The 20,692-nt window shown below is 41.1% G+C and overlaps 1 protein-coding gene across 1 annotated transcript in view; it reads right to left on the reverse strand.

Moving 5' to 3' along the window:
• Positions 1-5,637: 5,637 nt before the first annotated feature.
• NETO2 (neuropilin and tolloid like 2) overlaps positions 5,638-20,692 on the reverse strand; it is a 35,746-nt gene continuing 20,691 nt past the window's right edge. Inside the window, exons 4-9 of the mRNA XM_075282072.1 lie at positions 19,809-20,057; positions 19,128-19,172; positions 18,908-19,035; positions 15,627-15,855; positions 15,121-15,234; positions 5,638-6,676 (exon numbers count right to left, since the gene is read on the reverse strand). Of these exons, the coding sequence (XP_075138173.1) occupies positions 6,096-6,676; positions 15,121-15,234; positions 15,627-15,855; positions 18,908-19,035; positions 19,128-19,172; positions 19,809-20,057 (1,346 nt within the window). The 3' untranslated portion in view covers positions 5,638-6,095. The remainder of the gene's footprint in view (positions 6,677-15,120; positions 15,235-15,626; positions 15,856-18,907; positions 19,036-19,127; positions 19,173-19,808; positions 20,058-20,692) is intronic.

Here is a 20,692-nt window from a genome sequence, read left to right on the forward strand (position 1 = left end):
TGTAATCGAATACCTCCAACGGCCTGATATTCGATCGAATTCAATCGAACGCCGTTCACTCATCTCTATTTATAGAGTGTTTTGAGTGACTTCTGGGTGTCTCTGGGAGCTTCTGGTATCTCTGCTTTTGTTTACATGCTCAGCCTCCTCCTACGTAACTTTCTCACTACACTAACCCTCTCACCTTCCTCCTAGACACCCCTGCATGTCTAACTATCCCACCCTTCCCTACCTACTCAGCCCAACCCCAGCCCATATTTTATACTTACCCCTCCACGCTTCTTCCGGAAAGACGGCTCCTCCTCCTGTACTGCTCCCGTACTCCTCATTCTCTTCAGTGATGAGCCACCTCCACTGCGCACGCGTGGAAGCTCTGTAGAGATTAATTATAGGCGTTGGTGTGCACAATGTAGAAGAGCGCACACCGCACAGACAGCATCATTACCGGAGGAGGAGCCATCTCGCCGGAAGAAGCCTGAATGGTAAGTACAATGGAGTGGATGGGGGAGAGAAGTAGTGATGATCCATTTCCGGAAATGGATCGTCACCAGATAATCAGAAAATGTCCCTGGGGCAGTCACATGATAATTGATTACTGGTTATTGGTTATTTAGAAAGTAGTAGGGGGGAGGGTGTTTAGAGTAGTGTAGGGATTTTAGGTTATCCTGGAAACCCCTTTAAAAAACTTGTTTTGGCATGAAGAAACTTGGACCTTTAGGTAGGTGACCCAGAGGATTATTGAAATCCATAGGTCACCTTCCTGAGGTAATGTACTCTGGCGGGAAAACAATTGATGCTCAGGGCTCGTTCACATCTGCGTTGTGAACTCCGTAGTTCAGGTTTCCGTTTCCTGCCTAAAACAGAGGCAGGAGACGGAAACCTGCAGGAGTCTCTCTCACCCATTCATTTGAATGGGTCAGAGAGATGTCCGGCCATGAGCGGCGGTGAGCGTTTTAGGCTCTCCGCCGTGAAACCGGGTTTTATAATCCGGACACAGAGTCGGACATGCAATACTCTGTGTCCGGATAAAAAAAATCCGGTTTCGCGGCGGAGAGCCTAAAACGCTCACCGCCGCTCACGGCCAGACCCGGTCTGAGCTTTCCGACTTCTGGCATGCAGAAGATGGAAAGCTCAGAACGGACAGGTGAACGCTAGTGTGAACCTAGCGTCAGCTGGTAGCTGGACAGATTTTGGATCCAGTTACGGCCAATCATTATGGGTGTCAGGGAATATAATAACAGTTATTGATTGGTTGCCAGGGTGGTAGGGAGATCTCTCTGCTACCTGGCAAGTTGCAACGTAACCTGATTGGCCAGAACAGCTGATCACATCTGGTAAAAATCTGCGGCCAGCTCTAGGGTCTTGGTTAGACTCCAGCTCTGCCTTCAGAGAGTCGACCACCCACCCTCCCAATTTCTTAAAGTTTTGTTTTATTGTCTCATACTTGTTAGATGTGGGTTAGTCGCTCCTTTTAAAGGAGTGGATAGAATTACGGTTTTGTTGGTAAGGTCTGAGATTATGGCTAAACTGTGTGTTTTTTGGTTTAAATTTTTTTAATAAATTATCATTGTTATTTAATTTATACTTATTTTGCCAAACTGTTTACACCCCCAGTAAAATTTTGTGTCTATTTGTTAAGTTAGAAGCTTAGTTAAAAAAAAAAAAAATGTAGGTATGTCATATAATCCCATGCATCGTATATGTCTGTAAGTGGATATGATGTACAGATGCACAATGCCCCATAAGAGTCCTGCAGCCATAGAGGGTTGCAGCTCTAGGAAGAACCTTAGCTGTAGCAGTAGCAGTGTTACCTGGCCCTAGAGCCTAAGGGGGACCAAACGCCGCTCTGTAATACAAGGAGACATCAGTAGATGGGCCCTATTCCATATTTCTGCATTTGGGCCCAGGATCTTCATAATACACCAGTGTCCATGATGTAATTTGGTCTTCACAGTAATAGTATATACACTGTACAAGTATTGTACTACATATCTGGGAATTCTATGTAATTATTTGTCATTTCTTTATCTGCTTTAGTAGAGTGAGTGTTATTCTGGAGTGCAGGTAACAATCTGCATGAAGAGGCTTTTTAACCCAATGATCAATTTCAAGTGTTTATTGGTACACATTTGTAACCCAACCAATAAACGCTAGAAAGCAATTGTCATATTCAAGCCTCTTCATATGAGAAATTGAATCTATTTAATTACTTTATTCCAGGATGACAATGGGTTATTTACTGCCTTCTTTCTTGCTCCCGCAGTATTTTATACTGATAGAAAGCTTGTATGCGTCTAGGTGCCAGAGATGTTCGTGAAAATAGTTTCAGCACCAATATCCCTTTACTGTCAGAAGGGCGGTCCTTACAGCTCAGTGTTATCCCTGGGTAGTATGGAACATCCCCTCTCAAAGTACAAGGCTTTTAAAGAGTACTGCTGGGGGATGGGGCGTTCCTTACCAAGCGATAACACTAGGCTATAAGGCCCGCCGTCCTGACAGTGATGGGATATCGGTGCAAAAATTACCGGAACCGATATCTTTAGCGCTGGGGCGCATAACAGGAGTGCTGACAATGCGCTGAATTCAGCATACTGTCAGCCTTCTTGCAGTATATTATACCACCGGTTCCAGGGGACACGAGAGGTCCTCTTTAAGGAAAACCAACATTGGCAGTATAAACGCTTAGAGTAGCGTGGCACCTGCTTAAAGCTTGCCACATAAAGGCGAGCCTCTTTGCATTTTTGCCTCCTTATCATTGTATATCTGGACATACTTGCCCTGAGTGCCCTTCTCTGATTTCTTCATAACAGTTTACTTTTCTTTCATTTAGATTATTCTTAAAGAAGGTTTCAGGGACTTAATATTGAATAGGATTGTCATTAATATTAAAGCGTTGGGGATTCAACTCCCAGTTGTTAGAAGGGGCTGTGGAGCAAGAAATCACTGCAGCTTCTTTGCTGTTTACTAGATATAGGGTCGTACATTATGTACCAACTGTGCCTGGTATTGCACCTCAATCTGTATCACTTCAGTGAATTGGGAATAAGTGGCAGAAAGGTCATATAAACAATACATTTGATGTTGCAGCCCAAATAAGAGGGTGCAGTACTTATCCGAGTGCTGGAGGCCATCAAATAATTGTTTGGTGTGGGTGGTTGAAGTTGGCCCTTCACCAATATAATATTGATGACATATCCTAAGGAAGTTTTTTCACGATCCTTATTTCATGGAACCTGAAGCTGTTCCCATTGAAATCAAATGAGAGGTGGCCATGTGTGTTATTCTTTCCAATGAAGCGGCAGAAAGAGACAAGTAGGACACTTGTTCTCCTAATAAGAAGGGGATCCTGTTATGATATGCCATAAATGTGTACCCACTGCAACATAGTGCCTTTTGGTCTGCAATACAGAAACCGTATAAACACCATATGCTGCCATACAGGCACCATGCACACACCTTAGTTATTCTTCTTTCATAAAGTGATGGCATAAGACTACCAGATGACATCACTTTCTGAATAGTGCTGAATAGTGGAGGTCTCAGTAGGGATGCAGTTCCCTGTCAATATCAATTCAGTGAGGGTCTGACACTTGGCATCCCCACTATCTATAGCGCTGTAGTTCCAGCAGCGACACCCTTCTGATCTGATATTGATAATCAATATGAACATTATGTCAAACCTGTTCAATTGCCCCACATTATGGAAATGCAGCTTTTTTTGTTGCAGATTTTTGTTACTTTTTGCAGATTTTTTGTTACTTTTACTTTTTTTTATTTTATCCAAAGCCAATAATGGCTACAAAAATAATGGGAAATTTATAGCAGGTGCTTTTATTTCTGCCATCTGTTCAATCCACTCCTGGGTTTGGCTCAAAAAACCTCAGCAAAAAAAAAGAAGCTGTTTTCGCAACATGGGGCCTCAACCTAAAGGCATTGTCACAACTCTTTTTAAGAGTCCATTCACACGGAGGAAAATGGTGAGGAATTTGGTGTGGAATTTCAGCGCTGTAAAAAAAAAGCTGAAACGGGAGGCTTGTTTTTCAGCGCTGAAATTCCACACCAAATTCCTCACCATTTTCCTTCGTGTGAATGGACCCTTAAGATTCTGTGTATGCTGAAAAAAGGAAAAAAAAATTAAAAAGTTACCGTATTTTTCGGACTATAAGACGCACTTTTTTCCCCCCAAATTTCGGAGGAAAATGAGGGTGCGTCTTATAGTCTGAATGTGGGTGGAGGAGTGGGTTTGCAGCATGGCCGCGCTACTTCCATCGCTGGTTTTCTTCAGCGGCAGGAGTGTGACAATACTGCAGGCCCCGGCAGCTAAGACACTCCCCGGCATCCGCCGGTTTATTACAGCAGATGCCGGGGAGTGTCTTAGCTGCCGGGGCCTGCAGATTGCCGCGCTACTGCCGCTGAAGAAAACCAGCGATGGAAGTAGCGCGGCCATGCTGCAAATCCGCTCCTCCTCCGCAGGTCCCAGCAGTTTAAAGTTAGCCCCGGGGCCGGTCCCCACCGGCCCCATACCTTTAGTGATGCAGGCCGGCTCCTGCACGGCGAGGCCGCAGGAGCCGACCTGTTCTGATGACAGCTGGGAGCCTAATGAAGGCTCTGAGGCCTGTCATAGCTATATATTACTATCGCGGCTGGTCTATGACCCTCCGCGATAGTAATGTATAGAATCTCCCATAGACGGCAATACACTTGTATTGCCGTCTATGGGACTTGCAATCAAATGCCCCCTAGGCGGGGGATAATAAAATAGTAAAAAAATAAAAAAAAAATAAAAAACACTTAAAAAATATAATAAAAAATAAAATAAATAAAAGTTCACCTCCTTTCCCTAGAATACATATAAAAGTATAACATTACTGTGAAACATACACATTAGGTATCCCTGTGTCTGAAAATGCCCGGTCTACTAATATTTTTATGTACAGTGAACGTCAAAATCAAAAGTGCTAAACTGCCTCTGAATTAAATAAAAGGTGATCTAAGCAATAAACATTTCCCAAAATGGTATATCTAAAAAGTACACCTGGCCCCACAAAAAAAAACGCCCTATACATCCCCGTACAGCTGCAGGGTCACCTGTCAATGTGGCCTTGCAGCTGTTCCAAAACTACAACTCCCATATATTAAATATTTTACCATTTTTTGCCTGAAAATTTTTTTTCCCTATTTGTCTCCTCTAAAACCAGCGTCTTATAGTCCAGTGCGTCTTATAGTCCGAAAAATACGGTACTTACCTCTTCTAGGTCATCTGTTCCAAACAAAGAAAGCTTCTTCTCTTCTGTTTACAGGTCCTGTCTGACCTTAGCAGTGACCACTGTAAAAACTACATGTGAAGACTGAGCCAGTTAGTAGTGTGCCATTTGTGCAGGGGTCACTGTTGAGCCTATGACAAGCTGCAGCAGTCACCTGACACCAATGAGACGTCACTACAAACATCAGCCAGGATCGGTAAATAGAAAAGAGGGAACATCCATCAAGGCAAATTTATAAAGGATTTAGACAAAGCCTTTAATGTCTATCTTCCAAGATGGCTATTGACTTCAGAAGTCTTTGAAACGTGACAGAGCTTTATTGTCAGTGTACAGAGACTGTAACTTAAAAAGAAAGTACAAGTCAACTGAAAAATAATTTCAAGGCTCTTTTTCTTTTATTATTTCCCGCTCCGGTAGCACCATGTATTATCCTAGAACATCTGAATCAGAAGGTAAACAAATTTCTATTTTGTGTAAAAACTTAAAAGGCAAAAAAATCCCAAATAAAACAAAAACAGGTACAAAGAATCAACCATGACAATACTGATCAGTGTGATCCCTCCCCCTCACCACCCATCATGGCGGGTACAGTTTATGGAGCATCATATTAACACAGAGAACTGATGCCATGCAAAATGCTCAGTTTAATTTTTTTTTTGTGATTCCCGCTCAAAAAATATAGAGCTTTAATGTACAATTCTGTGTACTTTATTGGAGCCTCAAATTGTCGCCTTTTAGAAAACGCAATGATTATCGCAGATTGTCTCAAAAATATATATATCGCTTTAGTAGAAGGAATTTGATTTTTTTTTTTTTCAATCTGTGAGGCAATTAAAAGTCAATAGACATCGAACCCTGAGCACAATCTTCTCGGCCACGGACATAAATTTCACAAGGGATTTCCTCCATGACGCGGTCTTCTATGCCTTTATCGGCACAGTCGTGAGACTGCTTAAAAGCATAGGTGCTTTTCTTGAATGTACTATTAAATGTTTTCATCGGTTGCGGTTGGGCAAAGTCATTGCGGAACGGAAGGTCCATGGAGCTTAGATTGGTCCTGCTCTGTTTCAGGGTGGCAGTTTGAGATCCACAGTGATGGTCATGAATGCAACGGGAGGTGGTGGACGAACGTCTTGTCTTTTGGTAGTTTTCCAGTTCCTCTGACAAGTCAGCCAAGTCTGCAGAAATCTCTTTGTCCCTTAGGGAGAAGAGTTCATAGTGTGGGGGATCAAACACCTCTTGGAAACCGGTTTTGTTGAAAGTCGTCTTCCTGGCCATGATTTTCTTTCGGGGCTGCTTGACTTGCACCAAGATAGAAATGATGAGGAGAACCAAGACAATCCCAGAGGTGATCCCAATGATGGTCCCATGGGTCTTGGTAATTTGCTCAAACAATCCTGTTTCTTTCCTTTCTGTAAGAAAACATAATGTCGGATATTTATAAGATGGTGCACATGATATGATAAATTTGGTAAATTTATGATAAAGTTGCTAGCCATTGTAGACACACTTCTGTATCTCACACGACCTCATAGCTTCTACACTTTACATCAACTTCTCTTAACATCACCATTATTCCTAAACACAGTTGAAATCATCAAGAGATTTGTATAATGTCCAAAACATGCAATAAATTTAGCGCACTTTACTGGCGCAATAAATGGTTTACATTAAACATTCAACTGCATTTTACATTTATGGGAAGTGAATCGTGACATAAAATAACATAGTTTGTGTTTTTTTTCGTCACCTGTCAACGAATGGGAAAAGTCAGGGTCATTTTAAGCTTACTATATCAATATAACCACAAGGTGGCAGCTTAGAGCTATATGCAATTTACAGCGAAACTTCTCCAGAAGAACATGCCTTTGAGCAGAGTCCCCCTTAAAGACTGATTTTTCTCCCATTATACTCTATGAAAGCTGTCTCTCTATAAGAAGACCACCCCCTTACCCAACCAATAAACACTTTCAAAAAAGTTTTTAAGTGTGAATTCTGGAAACCATGCTTTGGATCACAATTTAAAAGCATAGCATGCTGGGGGACTAAGATTAAGAGAGGAACCAAGTTCTGGACCACAATTTAAAGAGATACAATGCTGGGAACTAGGAATGAGAGGGGAACTATGCCGAGGACCTCAATTTTAAAGGGATACCATATTTGGGACCAGGAATGAGAGGGGGAGCCATGCTGCGAATAGGAATGAGAGGAAACCATCTTGGGGACCAAGATACCATGACAGAGACCATGGGGCAATATTTAAAAGGAAATGTTGACGTTACCATGAAAATATAAAACAGTTTGATCCCCCGATATCTATGTGTGTGGATTGATGTGACTTGTGTACAGCACCATGGCTGTTTTATTAGTCTGAGTCTAGGGGTCTTGCTTTGTATTGGAGTAATATACTGATGTGATACTTGGTTTTATGTAATACTAGCATTTGCCTGCTACATCGTCCACGTGTTTCCGCTTGCGTTGACCTGTGTATGCAACTGCTACTGGCTATGATGCCCCGGGCCCCCAACCCACCTAACGTACGCGGCCCCTCTCTCTCTCGCTCCTCTCCCCTCTGGCGCACTCCCTCTCTCCAACACTCCCACCTTCTTGCCCTCCCCTCCCTTTCACCCCCACACCGCCTCCCCTTCCTCTAGTCCCGCGCCCGACCCTCATGCGGCCTTCCCACCCATACCAATCCCGACCCCCTCCCCCGCGCCCCCACCGTCATGTGGTGCTCTCCCCCGCGCCTCCACCCTCATGCGCCTCCCTCTCAGCCCCTCCCAAGGCCCCACCCTCCTCCTCCACACCCCCCCTACTCCCGCGCCAAAGGTAAGAGTGCAGATTCTCCCGGCGTACTTACCAAATGTGCGCACCCAATACCTTGCGTGGTGGCTCACACATGCGGCATGGTCCCTGCAGTCTGGACTGTCCTCCACCGCACACCCGGCAGAGGCCGATGACTACAGTCAGCCACCGGAGTCACAGACCGGACGGACGTGTCACGCATAGCACTTTGCATGTGGCCTTCTCTACGCCGGGTCGTATAGACGCCATTTGCTGCCAAGCGTACACTCTCCTTAACTCCGCCCACATAGTGCCGCAGTCCAATCGGAGAACGGCTGAAGAGCTTGTGATGAAGTCATCTCAGGTCCTTCAGCCTACCGGAAACAGCATTTTGCAGTGTGGCTACTTACCGGCTTAATACGTAAACTATGTTTCCTTTCAGGGTTCAAGCTACCGTGTTTCCCCGAAAATAAGACAATGTCTTATATTAAATTATCTTCTGAAATATATGACCTGTCTTCAGGGGTGAACCTGGGCTTTCTGCCGCCTGAAGCGGACATCAGAAAGCCGCCTTCCCCCCCCCCCCCGGAGGCGAGCGGAAAGGGGGCGGGGCCGAGCGGAGCGAGCGGTGTTCGCAGGCAGAGAGTAGGCAGGGAGAGGACCTGCTCTCTGCCTGAGTGTGAGGGGTGGCCGCTGGAGCAGCGCTGCGTCCAGCAGGGCCGCCTCAATACACTGCTCGCTTCCCGTGTCGGGCTGCAGACACGGTGACGCTAAGCCAGTCCAGGACAGCTTGTCCTGGACTGGCTTAGGTCAGCCAAAATGCCGCCCTCGCGAGGCCCTGGCATAGCGCCGCCTGAAGTGGTCGCTTCAGGTCGCCTCATGGGAGGTGCGGCGCTGCCTGTCTTATTTTCGGGGGATGTCTTATGCAGCAGCTGGAGCGGGGGACAATCGGCAGTTATACTGGCGCTTCCTTACTGATGTGATACCTGGTTCTGTGTGATATACTGATGTGATACCTGGTTCTGTGTAATATACGGAGGTGATACCTGGTTCTGTGTAATGTACTGATGTGATACCTGGTTCTGTGTAATGTACTGATGTGATACCTGGTTCTGTGTGATATACTGATGTGATACCTGGTTCTGTGTAATATACGGAGGTGATACCTGGTTCTGTGTAATATACTGATGTGATACCTGGTTCTGTGTAATATACTGATGTGATACCTGGTTCTGTGTGATATACTGATGTGATACCTGGTTCTTTATAATATACTGATGTAATACCTGGTTCTGTATAATATACTGATATGATACCTGGTTCTGTGTAATATACTGATGTGATACCTGGTTCTGTGTAATATACTGATGTGATACCTGGTTCTGTGTAATATACTGATGTGATACCTGGTTCTGTGTGATATACTGATGTGATACCTGGTTCTGTGTAATATACGGAGGTGATACCTGGTTCTGTGTAATATACTGATGTAATACCTGGTTCTGTATAATATACTGATGTGATATCTAGTCCTGTGTAATATACTGAGGTGATATCTGGTTCTGTGTAATATACTGATGTGATACCTGGTTCTGTGTAATATACTGATGTGATACCTGGTTCTGTGTAATATACTGAGGTGATACCTGGTTCTGTATAATATACTGATGTGATACCTGGTTCTGTGTAAAATACTGATGTGATACCTGGTTCTGTGTAATATACTGATGTGATACCTGGTTCTGTGTAATATACTGATGTGATACCTGGTTCTGTGTAATATACTGAGGTGATACCTGGTTCTGTATAATATACTGATGTGATACCTGGTTCTGTGTAAAATACTGATGTGATACCTGGTTCTGTATAATAAACTGATGTGATACCTGGTTCTGTGTAATATACTGATGTGATACCTGGTTCTGTGTAATATACTGATGTGATACCTGGTCCTGTGTAATATACTGATGTGATACCTGGTTCTGTGTGATATACTGATGTGATACCTGGTTCTTTATAATATACTGATGTGATATCTGGTTCTCTGTAATATACTGAGGTGATACCTGGTTCTGTGTAATATACTGATGTGATACCTGGTTCTTTATAATATACTGATGTGATATCTGGTTCTGTGTAATATACTGAGGTGATACCTGGTTCTGTGTAATATACTGAGGTGATACCTGGTTCTGTGTAATATACTGATGTGATACCTGGTTCTGTGTAATATACTGATGTGATACCTGGTTCTGTGTAATATACTGATGTGATACATGGTTCTATGTAATATACTGATGTGATACCTGGTTCTGTATAATATACTGATGTGATACCTGGTTCTGTATAATATACTGATGTGATACCTGGTTCTGTGTAATATACTGATGTGATACCTGGTTCTGTGTAATATACTGATGTGATACCTGGTTCTGTATAATATACTGATGTGATACCTGGTTCTGTATAATATACTGATGTGATATCTAGTCCTGTGTAATATACTGATGTGATACCTGGTTCTGTGTAATATACTGATGTGATATCTAGTCCTGTGTAATATACTGATGTGATACCTGGTTCTGTGTAATATACTGATGTGATACCTGGTTCTGTATAATATACTGATGTGATACCTGGTTCTGTATAATATACTGATGTGATACCTGGTTCTGTATAATATACTGATGTGATATCTAGTCCTGTGTAATATACTGATCTGATACCTGGTTCTGTGTAATATACTGATGTGATATCTAGTCCTGTGTAATATACTGATGTGATACCTGGTTCTGTGTAATATACTGATGTGATACCTGGTTCTGTATAATATACTGATGTGATACCTGGTTCTGTATAATATACTGATGTGATACCTGGTTCTGTATAATATACTGATGTGATATCTAGTCCTGTGTAATATACTGATGTGATACCTGGTTCTGTGTAATATACTGATGTGATACCTGGTTCTGTATAATATACTGATGTGATACCTGGTTCTGTATAATATACTGATGTGATACCTGGTTCTGTATAATATACCGATGTGATACCCGGTTCTGTGTAATATACTGATGTGATACCTGGTTCTGTGTAATATACTGATGTGATACCTGGTTCTGTATAATATACTGATGTGATATCTAGTCCTGTGTAATATACTGATGTGATACCTGGTTCTGTGTAATATACTGATGTGATATCTAGTCCTGTGTAATATACTGATGTGATACCTGGTTCTGTGTAATATACTGATGTGATACCTGGTTCTGTATAATATACTGATGTGATATCTAGTCCTGTGTAATATACTGATGTGATACCTGGTTCTGTATAATATACTGATGTGATACCTGGTTCTGTATAATATACTGATGTGATACCTGGTTCTGTATAATATACTGATGTGATACCTGGTTCTGTATAATATACCGATGTGATACCTGGTTCTGTATAATATACTGATGTGATACCTGGTTCTGTATAATATACCGATGTGATACCTGGTTCTGTGTAATATACTGATGTGATACCTGGTTCTGTGTAATATACTGATGTGATACCTGGTTCTGTATAATATACTGATGTGATATCTAGTCCTGTGTAATATACTGATGTGATACCTGGTTCTGTATAATATACTGATGTGATACCTGGTTCTGTATAATATACCGATGTGATACCTGGTTCTGTATAATATACTGATGTGATACCTGGTTCTGTATAATATACCGATGTGATACCTGGTTCTGTGTAATATACTGATGTGATACCTGGTTCTGTGTAATATACTGATGTGATACCTGGTTCTGTATAATATACTGATGTGATATCTAGTCCTGTGTAATATACTGATGTGATACCTGGTTCTGTGTAATATACTGATGTGATATCTAGTCCTGTGTAATATACTGATTTGATACCTGGTTCTGTGTAATGTACTGATGTGATACCTGGTTCTGTGTAATATACTGATGTGATACCTGGTTCTGTGTAAGATACTGATGTGATACCTGGTTCTGTGTAATATACTGATGTGATACCTGGTTCTGTGTAATGTACTGATGTGATATCTGGTTCTGTGTAATGTACTGATGTGATATCTGGTTCTGTGTAATGTACTGATGTGATATCTGGTTCTGTGTAATGTACTGATGTGATATCTGGTTCTGTGTAATATACTGATGTGATACCTGGTTCTGTGTAATGTACTGATGTGATATCTGGTTCTGTGTAATGTACTGATGTGATACCTGGTTCTGTGTAATATACTGATGTGATACCTGGTTCTGTGTGATATACTGATGTGATACCTGGTTCTTTATAATATACTGATGTGATACCTGGTTCTGTATAATATACTGATGTGATACCTGGTTCTGTATAATATACTGATGTGATACCTGGTTCTGTGTAATATACTGATGTGATACCTGGTTCTGTGTAATATACTGATGTGATACCTGGTTCTGTATAATATACTGATGTGATACCTGGTTCTGTATAATATACTGATGTGATATCTAGTCCTGTGTAATATACTGATGTGATACCTGGTTCTGTGTAATATACTGATGTGATATCTAGTCCTGTGTAATATACTGATGTGATACCTGGTTCTGTGTAATATACTGATGTGATACCTGGTTCTGTATAATATACTGATGTGATACCTGGTTCTGTATAATATACTGATGTGATACCTGGTTCTGTATAATATACTGATGTGATATCTAGTCCTGTGTAATATACTGATCTGATACCTGGTTCTGTGTAATATACTGATGTGATATCTAGTCCTGTGTAATATACTGATGTGATACCTGGTTCTGTGTAATATACTGATGTGATACCTGGTTCTGTATAATATACTGATGTGATACCTGGTTCTGTATAATATACTGATGTGATACCTGGTTCTGTATAATATACTGATGTGATATCTAGTCCTGTGTAATATACTGATGTGATACCTGGTTCTGTGTAATATACTGATGTGATACCTGGTTCTGTATAATATACTGATGTGATACCTGGTTCTGTATAATATACTGATGTGATACCTGGTTCTGTATAATATACCGATGTGATACCCGGTTCTGTGTAATATACTGATGTGATACCTGGTTCTGTGTAATATACTGATGTGATACCTGGTTCTGTATAATATACTGATGTGATATCTAGTCCTGTGTAATATACTGATGTGATACCTGGTTCTGTGTAATATACTGATGTGATATCTAGTCCTGTGTAATATACTGATGTGATACCTGGTTCTGTGTAATATACTGATGTGATACCTGGTTCTGTATAATATACTGATGTGATATCTAGTCCTGTGTAATATACTGATGTGATACCTGGTTCTGTATAATATACTGATGTGATACCTGGTTCTGTATAATATACTGATGTGATACCTGGTTCTGTATAATATACTGATGTGATACCTGGTTCTGTATAATATACCGATGTGATACCTGGTTCTGTATAATATACTGATGTGATACCTGGTTCTGTATAATATACCGATGTGATACCTGGTTCTGTGTAATATACTGATGTGATACCTGGTTCTGTGTAATATACTGATGTGATACCTGGTTTTGTGTAATATACTGATGTGATACCTGGTTCTGTATAATATACTGATGTGATACCTGGTTCTGTATAATATACTGATGTGATACCTGGTTCTGTATAATATACTGATGTGATACCTGGTTCTGTATAATATACCGATGTGATACCTGGTTCTGTATAATATACTGATGTGATACCTGGTTCTGTATAATATACCGATGTGATACCTGGTTCTGTGTAATATACTGATGTGATACCTGGTTCTGTGTAATATACTGATGTGATACCTGGTTCTGTATAATATACTGATGTGATATCTAGTCCTGTGTAATATACTGATGTGATACCTGGTTCTGTGTAATATACTGATGTGATACCTGGTTCTGTGTAATGTACTGATGTGATATCTGGTTCTGTGTAATGTACTGATGTGATATCTGGTTCTGTGTAATGTACTGATGTGATATCTGGTTCTGTGTAATGTACTGATGTGATATCTGGTTCTGTGTAATATACTGATGTGATACCTGGTTCTGTGTAATGTACTGATGTGATATCTGGTTCTGTGTAATGTACTGATGTGATACCTGGTTCTGTGTAATATACTGATGTGATACCTGGTTCTGTGTGATATACTGATGTGATACCTGGTTCTTTATAATATACTGATGTGATACCTGGTTCTGTGTAATATACTGATGTGATACCTGGTTCTGTGTAAGATACTGATGTGATACCTGGTTCTGTGTAATGTACTGATGTGATATCTGGTTCTGTGTAATGTACTGATGTGATATCTGGTTCTGTGTAATGTACTGATGTGATACCTGGTTCTGTGTAAAATACTGAAACATAAAATACATCATTTCTGACTTTCATTATTATTTGGGGATTTGTGGAGACTGTACATATGTGCTGACTCCATTAGACTCTTTAACCCTACATTCTGTATACTTTATCCTTTGATAGGATCACCCCTATAAAAGACATTTTTTCTTTAAACACGAGGGTGATTGGCTCATAGCTTCCTTGTACATGCCTTGTACATGTGTCTATGTAGAGTGCTCATGAATTCTTTTGGAGCTTTTCAATGCTGGACAATGTTTTTATGGTTGTCTATAAACCTTTAAACAAGGTTATTATTGCAGATTCTGACATCCATTGCATTAATGGGATCTTTTTACTTTTATTGAAAGCAATTTTTGTACTGCACAATGAAATGTATGAAAGCATTCTCTAAATTTTACAGTAAAAGGATCAGATAATGTGACTGCACCATTTGTAACATATACTTGGTGTTACAGGACAGCGGTTTACTTCCCATGGCTTTCTAACTGTTGTAGAACTACATATCCCAGAATACTCTGGCTTCTATAGTTTTCCCTCTGGCTTCTATAGTTTTCCCTCTAGACTATGTCAAGTGCTTTATTACACCTACTATTATTATTCAGAGAAGCTCCAGTAAGGCATTGAACACACTCACCTTTACAATGATTTTCATCCCAGGGATAGGCACAGTTCTGAATTCCATTGCAGACCAGCGAGTTGTTAATGCACATATTGCTGTGGCAGAAGAACGTGCTGTCTACACAGGGGGCTGTTGCGATTGGACACAGATAAAAATCAGACACATAATTGTTATTTATCTTTTGCATTAAGCTGTTCTAAGTACATGAGTGTAACGCTAGGGGACACATTTCTGCAAGTTGTACCAGTTCTCAGATTAGTTTCTTCCTGCTATGGTGTAGTAAGCATCGTATTAGCAGCTGCCACTAGAAGGAGCTTACTGAATTATACACCTTCAATTGTGTCAATACTAGCTGTATACATTCATATGCTGTGAGCGCCCTCTACTGGTAACTGAAGGCAGTTTACAAAAATATAATTTATCAAATCTGAAAAACTGATCTCTTCTATAGCGATAAATGGGGAAATAAATATGCACAGCTTTTTGGAACAGAATGGTGGGTATTAACTTTAATAACTTACGCTCTACAAAAGATGTAAAGAGCATTCGGAAGCGGCTGAGTCGACTCCCTTCATCCGCCCACATCCGTACAACCCCGGTCCCTGTTTGCAGCATGACGTCATTGGCCACAGTGCTGCAGAATTTGGCCTTCAAGTTTTCTATGGAGCTACTTCCATCATACACGGCCACAAAATTCCTCTTGCATTCATTGGAATGTTCCATCTGATAGTCCAGGAACCTCAAGTAAATCTGGAGAAGAATGGTTATATTTAGGGATGCTTAGGGTAAGTTCACACTGGGTTTTTTGGACCGGATTTTGACGCGGAGGCCACCTCAGAATCAAATCCAAAAATCCCATGTGAACCTTACCCATAGTATTTCAGAGAGAGAGAAAATTGGGAATTCAAGCAGATGATACAATTATGATCAATGTCAAAAAGACTCTAATACCTGTTATCAGCCGTTACATGGACACAATTCACCCCCTCTATCAGACTGACTCCAGAGACCTGCACATCCAAAGCCTAACCTCAATTTTATTTCCCTGCCTTTATCTTACTAACTTTCAGCCTTTGAGTAGCATCTTGCCAGTGTTATGTTCTCACTCATTTATGTCTAATTCCTGAAGAAGGAGCCTCTATGCTTTAAAAGCCTGTAAATGCAATTTCTCTGATTAGAACTATTGTTCCCTATACTAATTTACAGATCACATAGGCAGTATAATTGGCAGGATGTAAAAATATATTGTGAGATCCCAGGCAGTCCCATAAAGGCCTTTACTGCTGATTATCTGCAGTTTTCAGAATAATTTGACTCCCCACCTTCCAAACCCCATAACTTTTTTTTTTTCACAGAACAGTGCGGACAATTTTACTTCCTAGTGGAACCATGTATTATTCGATACAATGTACTTGGAAGGTGGAAAGACATTTTGAATGGGCTAGAAAAACTGTTAGTACAATTTTCCTATGAGCTTTGATCTTACAGCGTTCACTGTACAGCCAAAGGTACGCATGGGTCGGTACAATTCCAGAGATATCAAATTAATATACTTTTATTTATGCTTTAGCCTATTAAAAAAAATGAAAACTTTGCAAAGTTGCCATATTCTGTCCCCATAACCTTTTTACATTTCAGAGTATGCATAAAACATCATTTTTGCAAAGCCGAATGTGCTTTCTAGTTACACTATTTTGGGGAATATCTTTTGCTTTGATTGCTCTTTATCCAAATTTTTAAGAGAGGTGAAACAACTTAAAAAACAGTGGTTCAGCTCTTTTTATTTTTTTCCTACTATGGAATTCATCGAATAGTAAAAGTATTTTTATAAGTTTGTAGACCGGGTGTTTTCTGACACATGGATACCTAACGTGTATGTGTTTCATTTTGGTTTTTTTAAAAACTTTTTAATGTGTTCTAGGGAAAGCAGGGTGATATATTTGTAATTATCAGACTCCCCACGTGCCTTGATCATTAATGCAATGCATTGCAAATTGACATCACTTCTATTAGAGGCTGAACAGTGCAGCTTGTAATAGAACATAATGCCATGCAAGCCTGGGAACCTTCAATAGGCTCCCGACTGTTAAGGTAATGTATCGACGGCCCAGGATCTCGTTTCGGGGGTCTGTATTTCTCCGCAAAATGGCGGAACCCGAGAAAATGGCAACTCTGCCAGTTTTGACCAAGGTGCCAGGGGCATATGAATGGACATGTGAATGGAGACATTCAAAATATATTCGTTGAACTGAAAACAGTAATTCAAGAAACAGATCTACATGAAATCTAAAAAATGGGAGTATGGTGTGGTTACTCATATATATATATATATATATATATATATATATATATATATATATATATATATATATATATTCACATTCACGTTGTTTCATTCACTAATGCTAAAAAGTTTTTTGCAGTACTTTGCTCGCATAATAGTTCCGGTATGAGTTTAAACAGGACCTTTCATGTCTTCATGAATGTGCGGCTTTATATATTGCTATAAATCTCCCTGGTGGTGGAGATATCAGTGTGGTTAATTTCGGTGATGATGCTAGGCTGTAGGGCAGGGGTGCTCACACTTTGTCAGCATGTGAGCTACTTTATAACATGCCCAAGTCAAAAGATCTACTACCCACTTCTTGTGGGCAGGGCCGGGGTGGGCCTGTGGGCGGGGCCGGGCGGAGCGTGAGAGCAGGAGACAGCGGCGTTCTGTGGCCGCCCAGGGATCCCCGCTGTCTGCTTCTTCACAGCGCAGGCTGAGAGTTATCTCTGGACACTGGCAGGCTGGGGCTGCGGCTGCCCTGCCTGCCAGTGTCCGTAGATGACTCTCAGCCTGCACTGTGAACAAGCAGACACTGGGGATCCCTGGCTGCATCCCGCGATCGACCCATACGTCCATTGCAATCGACCGGTAGATCGCGATCGACGTATTGGGCACCCCTGCTGTAGGGAATGCCCTTCTGACAGTAGGAAGATATTGGTGCCAAAATTAACGTCACTGATATCTCCACCACCAGGGCACACATCAGGAAAGCCAAAGGATGTAAAGGTGTCTGATTGTCATTGTGTACACGCAAATAAAATCCATGTAATATCATTATTGCTAATATTATTATTTATATTTAAAGCATCATTAATTCCTATAGGGGTTTATATACAAAACAAAGAATACAATAGACAAAAAAGTACAACAGACTAACCTCATAATGTCAGTCTACATAGATAAGGTTTCAGCATTAAATAATGATTAGCTTAAGCTGAAATTGTGATCATTGAAATTGAACTTATGGTATACCGCAGTGATTTCTGTTGCTTTTAAGCATATTTTTAGGTTACGCTGCAGGTGGTGCTATTGAGAAAGTGAACAGCCTAGGAGCTATGATCAGTCATACAGTGACCCTTGTGGGATAAATATTTTTTCTCTAGCCCCCACTGTTCCTGAGCAGTCAGCGCAGTGTTGGTGTGTGATTTACTAATTAGTACTGTCGTTGTATTATTAAGTAATTAGTACCAGCTTTGTACTGTCAAGTGGGTGGTCTCAGGCAGCAATAGACAAGAAAACATGATTCTGAGCTTTTTGATACTGTCCAATCAGATTCCAGAGTCCCGCCCCCTTTGACTGCAGTAAAATGTCTCATTATTATTTTGAGAGAAAATTCCAATTGCTAGTGCTAGTGGAGCGGCCCTAGTAAAGGTCATCAAAGAACTGGATTTAGTGAAAAATTTTTGTAAAAAATTTTGAAAGATTCTTCTGGCTTCCTTAAAATATTCCCCATAACGACCCCACATGACTGACCTTGGCTTTTGGTGTTGCTTTAATTGTCCATATACAGTCCACAGCCTGACCGGCCTTCAGTTTATCCCCTTGTTCCACTTGACTGGAGCGGATTATTCCATCCGGTCCTGACAACTCAAACTGACAATCTAAGGGAATAGAGAAGGAGATGAGGGGTCAGTGTGATATGAGACAGAACCAATGTTTGACAGCAAAACACAACTAGAAAACCAGTTCATACCTGGGATAGGATTGAGAATTCCACCGAGATAGCTAAAGTCTGGATCTGCAGGGGATAGAAATTATGTTTTAATAACACAATGCACTCAAAGCACCAAGAATTAGATATACAAGGAAATTCCTTTACTCTGATTTTCAGGAATATCTAATAGTCTGGCACTTGCTTAATGAATGGTATATGGTAATTTTACAGTATATACCATAGTCTGTATGCTTCTGACTAGTCCATAGTACAATCCAATCTGTCAGTGTGTCCCATGTGCATATGTATGGTACATTTCGAGACCCCTGACACTTTCTGAAGACCGTTTGGTGGGTGCATCTTTTCATTAGCTATGATTCATCCATGCTTACCAGGAATAGGCTGCTCAGAATGCTGATAGTAGCGAGTCTGTCCAGCACATAGGATTGGTGAGCCTGGCACCCTACATATAATACCAAGCAACTGTCCCTCCAGAACCGTAGATGTGTATAAACCTGAGTGTCAGTATGGTGACACACAGAATATGCTGCTATCTTATTTTGTACTCTACTTGTGATGTCTATGAAATCTGGGATAGTTAGAAATAGAAATTAACCCCTCTTTCATCAGAGACACGTGAGCATCTCAAGATCAATGGAGGTCCAACCTTCCATGGATATGTTGACTGATATTACAGAAGTCCCATATTATGTTGCATACCTGGTATAAAGGAATACTTTGCACGGAATCCCAGGCCTTCCAGCTCCTCATCTGAAGTGAATTTAATCCACATAAATCGGCCGGTGGATCGGATTGGCAATGGGCTCCTGATCCCACAGTATCGGTCAATCAGGGGCGAGAATCCAAACGGACCATCTCTGACCTCTAAATGGTCGAATCGGCACTCAAAAGACGGCTCTATGTGATAAGGCTCATCGAAGGTCAACTCGATTCTCTGGCGAGGAGCAGCTGAGGGACAAAATGGTAGAGTGGTACAATTAAAGGTATTTTTACACTAACTCACGATATCCATCATTGGGGCAGTGAGAGAGCTATGGATGTGCTGTAATGATGTTTGGGACAGCAAATCTAGCTAGTCAGCAGTCGACTTACATAACGTAAATACTACTTGCATAACATGCTGGATTTGTCATTCAGAACTAAAGGAAAGCTGGGTGAAAAAGCAGGTGGCAGCTGTAAAGTGGATGACACATCACAGCTATGGGGTTTTTAGCAGGGGCAGACCATGGAACTGACCATGGTCTAGACTAGACTAGAGTCAGACCATGGGGCTGCTGTGGGTGCCTGGTAACAAGGGGCCCACCTTACATTGGTCTCATTTCCATTTTAACGAGTTGTGTGAAGCTGAATCCGCACAATGATGGGGTCTATGCTGGTGCTGCAGAGTTAGCAAACAAAGAAAAGGAAAATGGACTTGTAAAGTAAAAATGGAAGTGAATAGTTAGGAGGGTAGTGGGACTGAAAGGGGCCTAATTCTTATTTTTGGCACAGCACTCCTTTCTTTATGTACAGAACTGTTGGGGATTTTTTTCTGAGTAAATGAAATTTATCATTTGTAATGCAGCCATCTATGGACTTTTCTA

Source organism: Leptodactylus fuscus, chromosome 7 (assembly GCF_031893055.1).
Source record: "Leptodactylus fuscus isolate aLepFus1 chromosome 7, aLepFus1.hap2, whole genome shotgun sequence".
NCBI lineage: Eukaryota > Metazoa > Chordata > Amphibia > Anura > Leptodactylidae > Leptodactylus > Leptodactylus fuscus.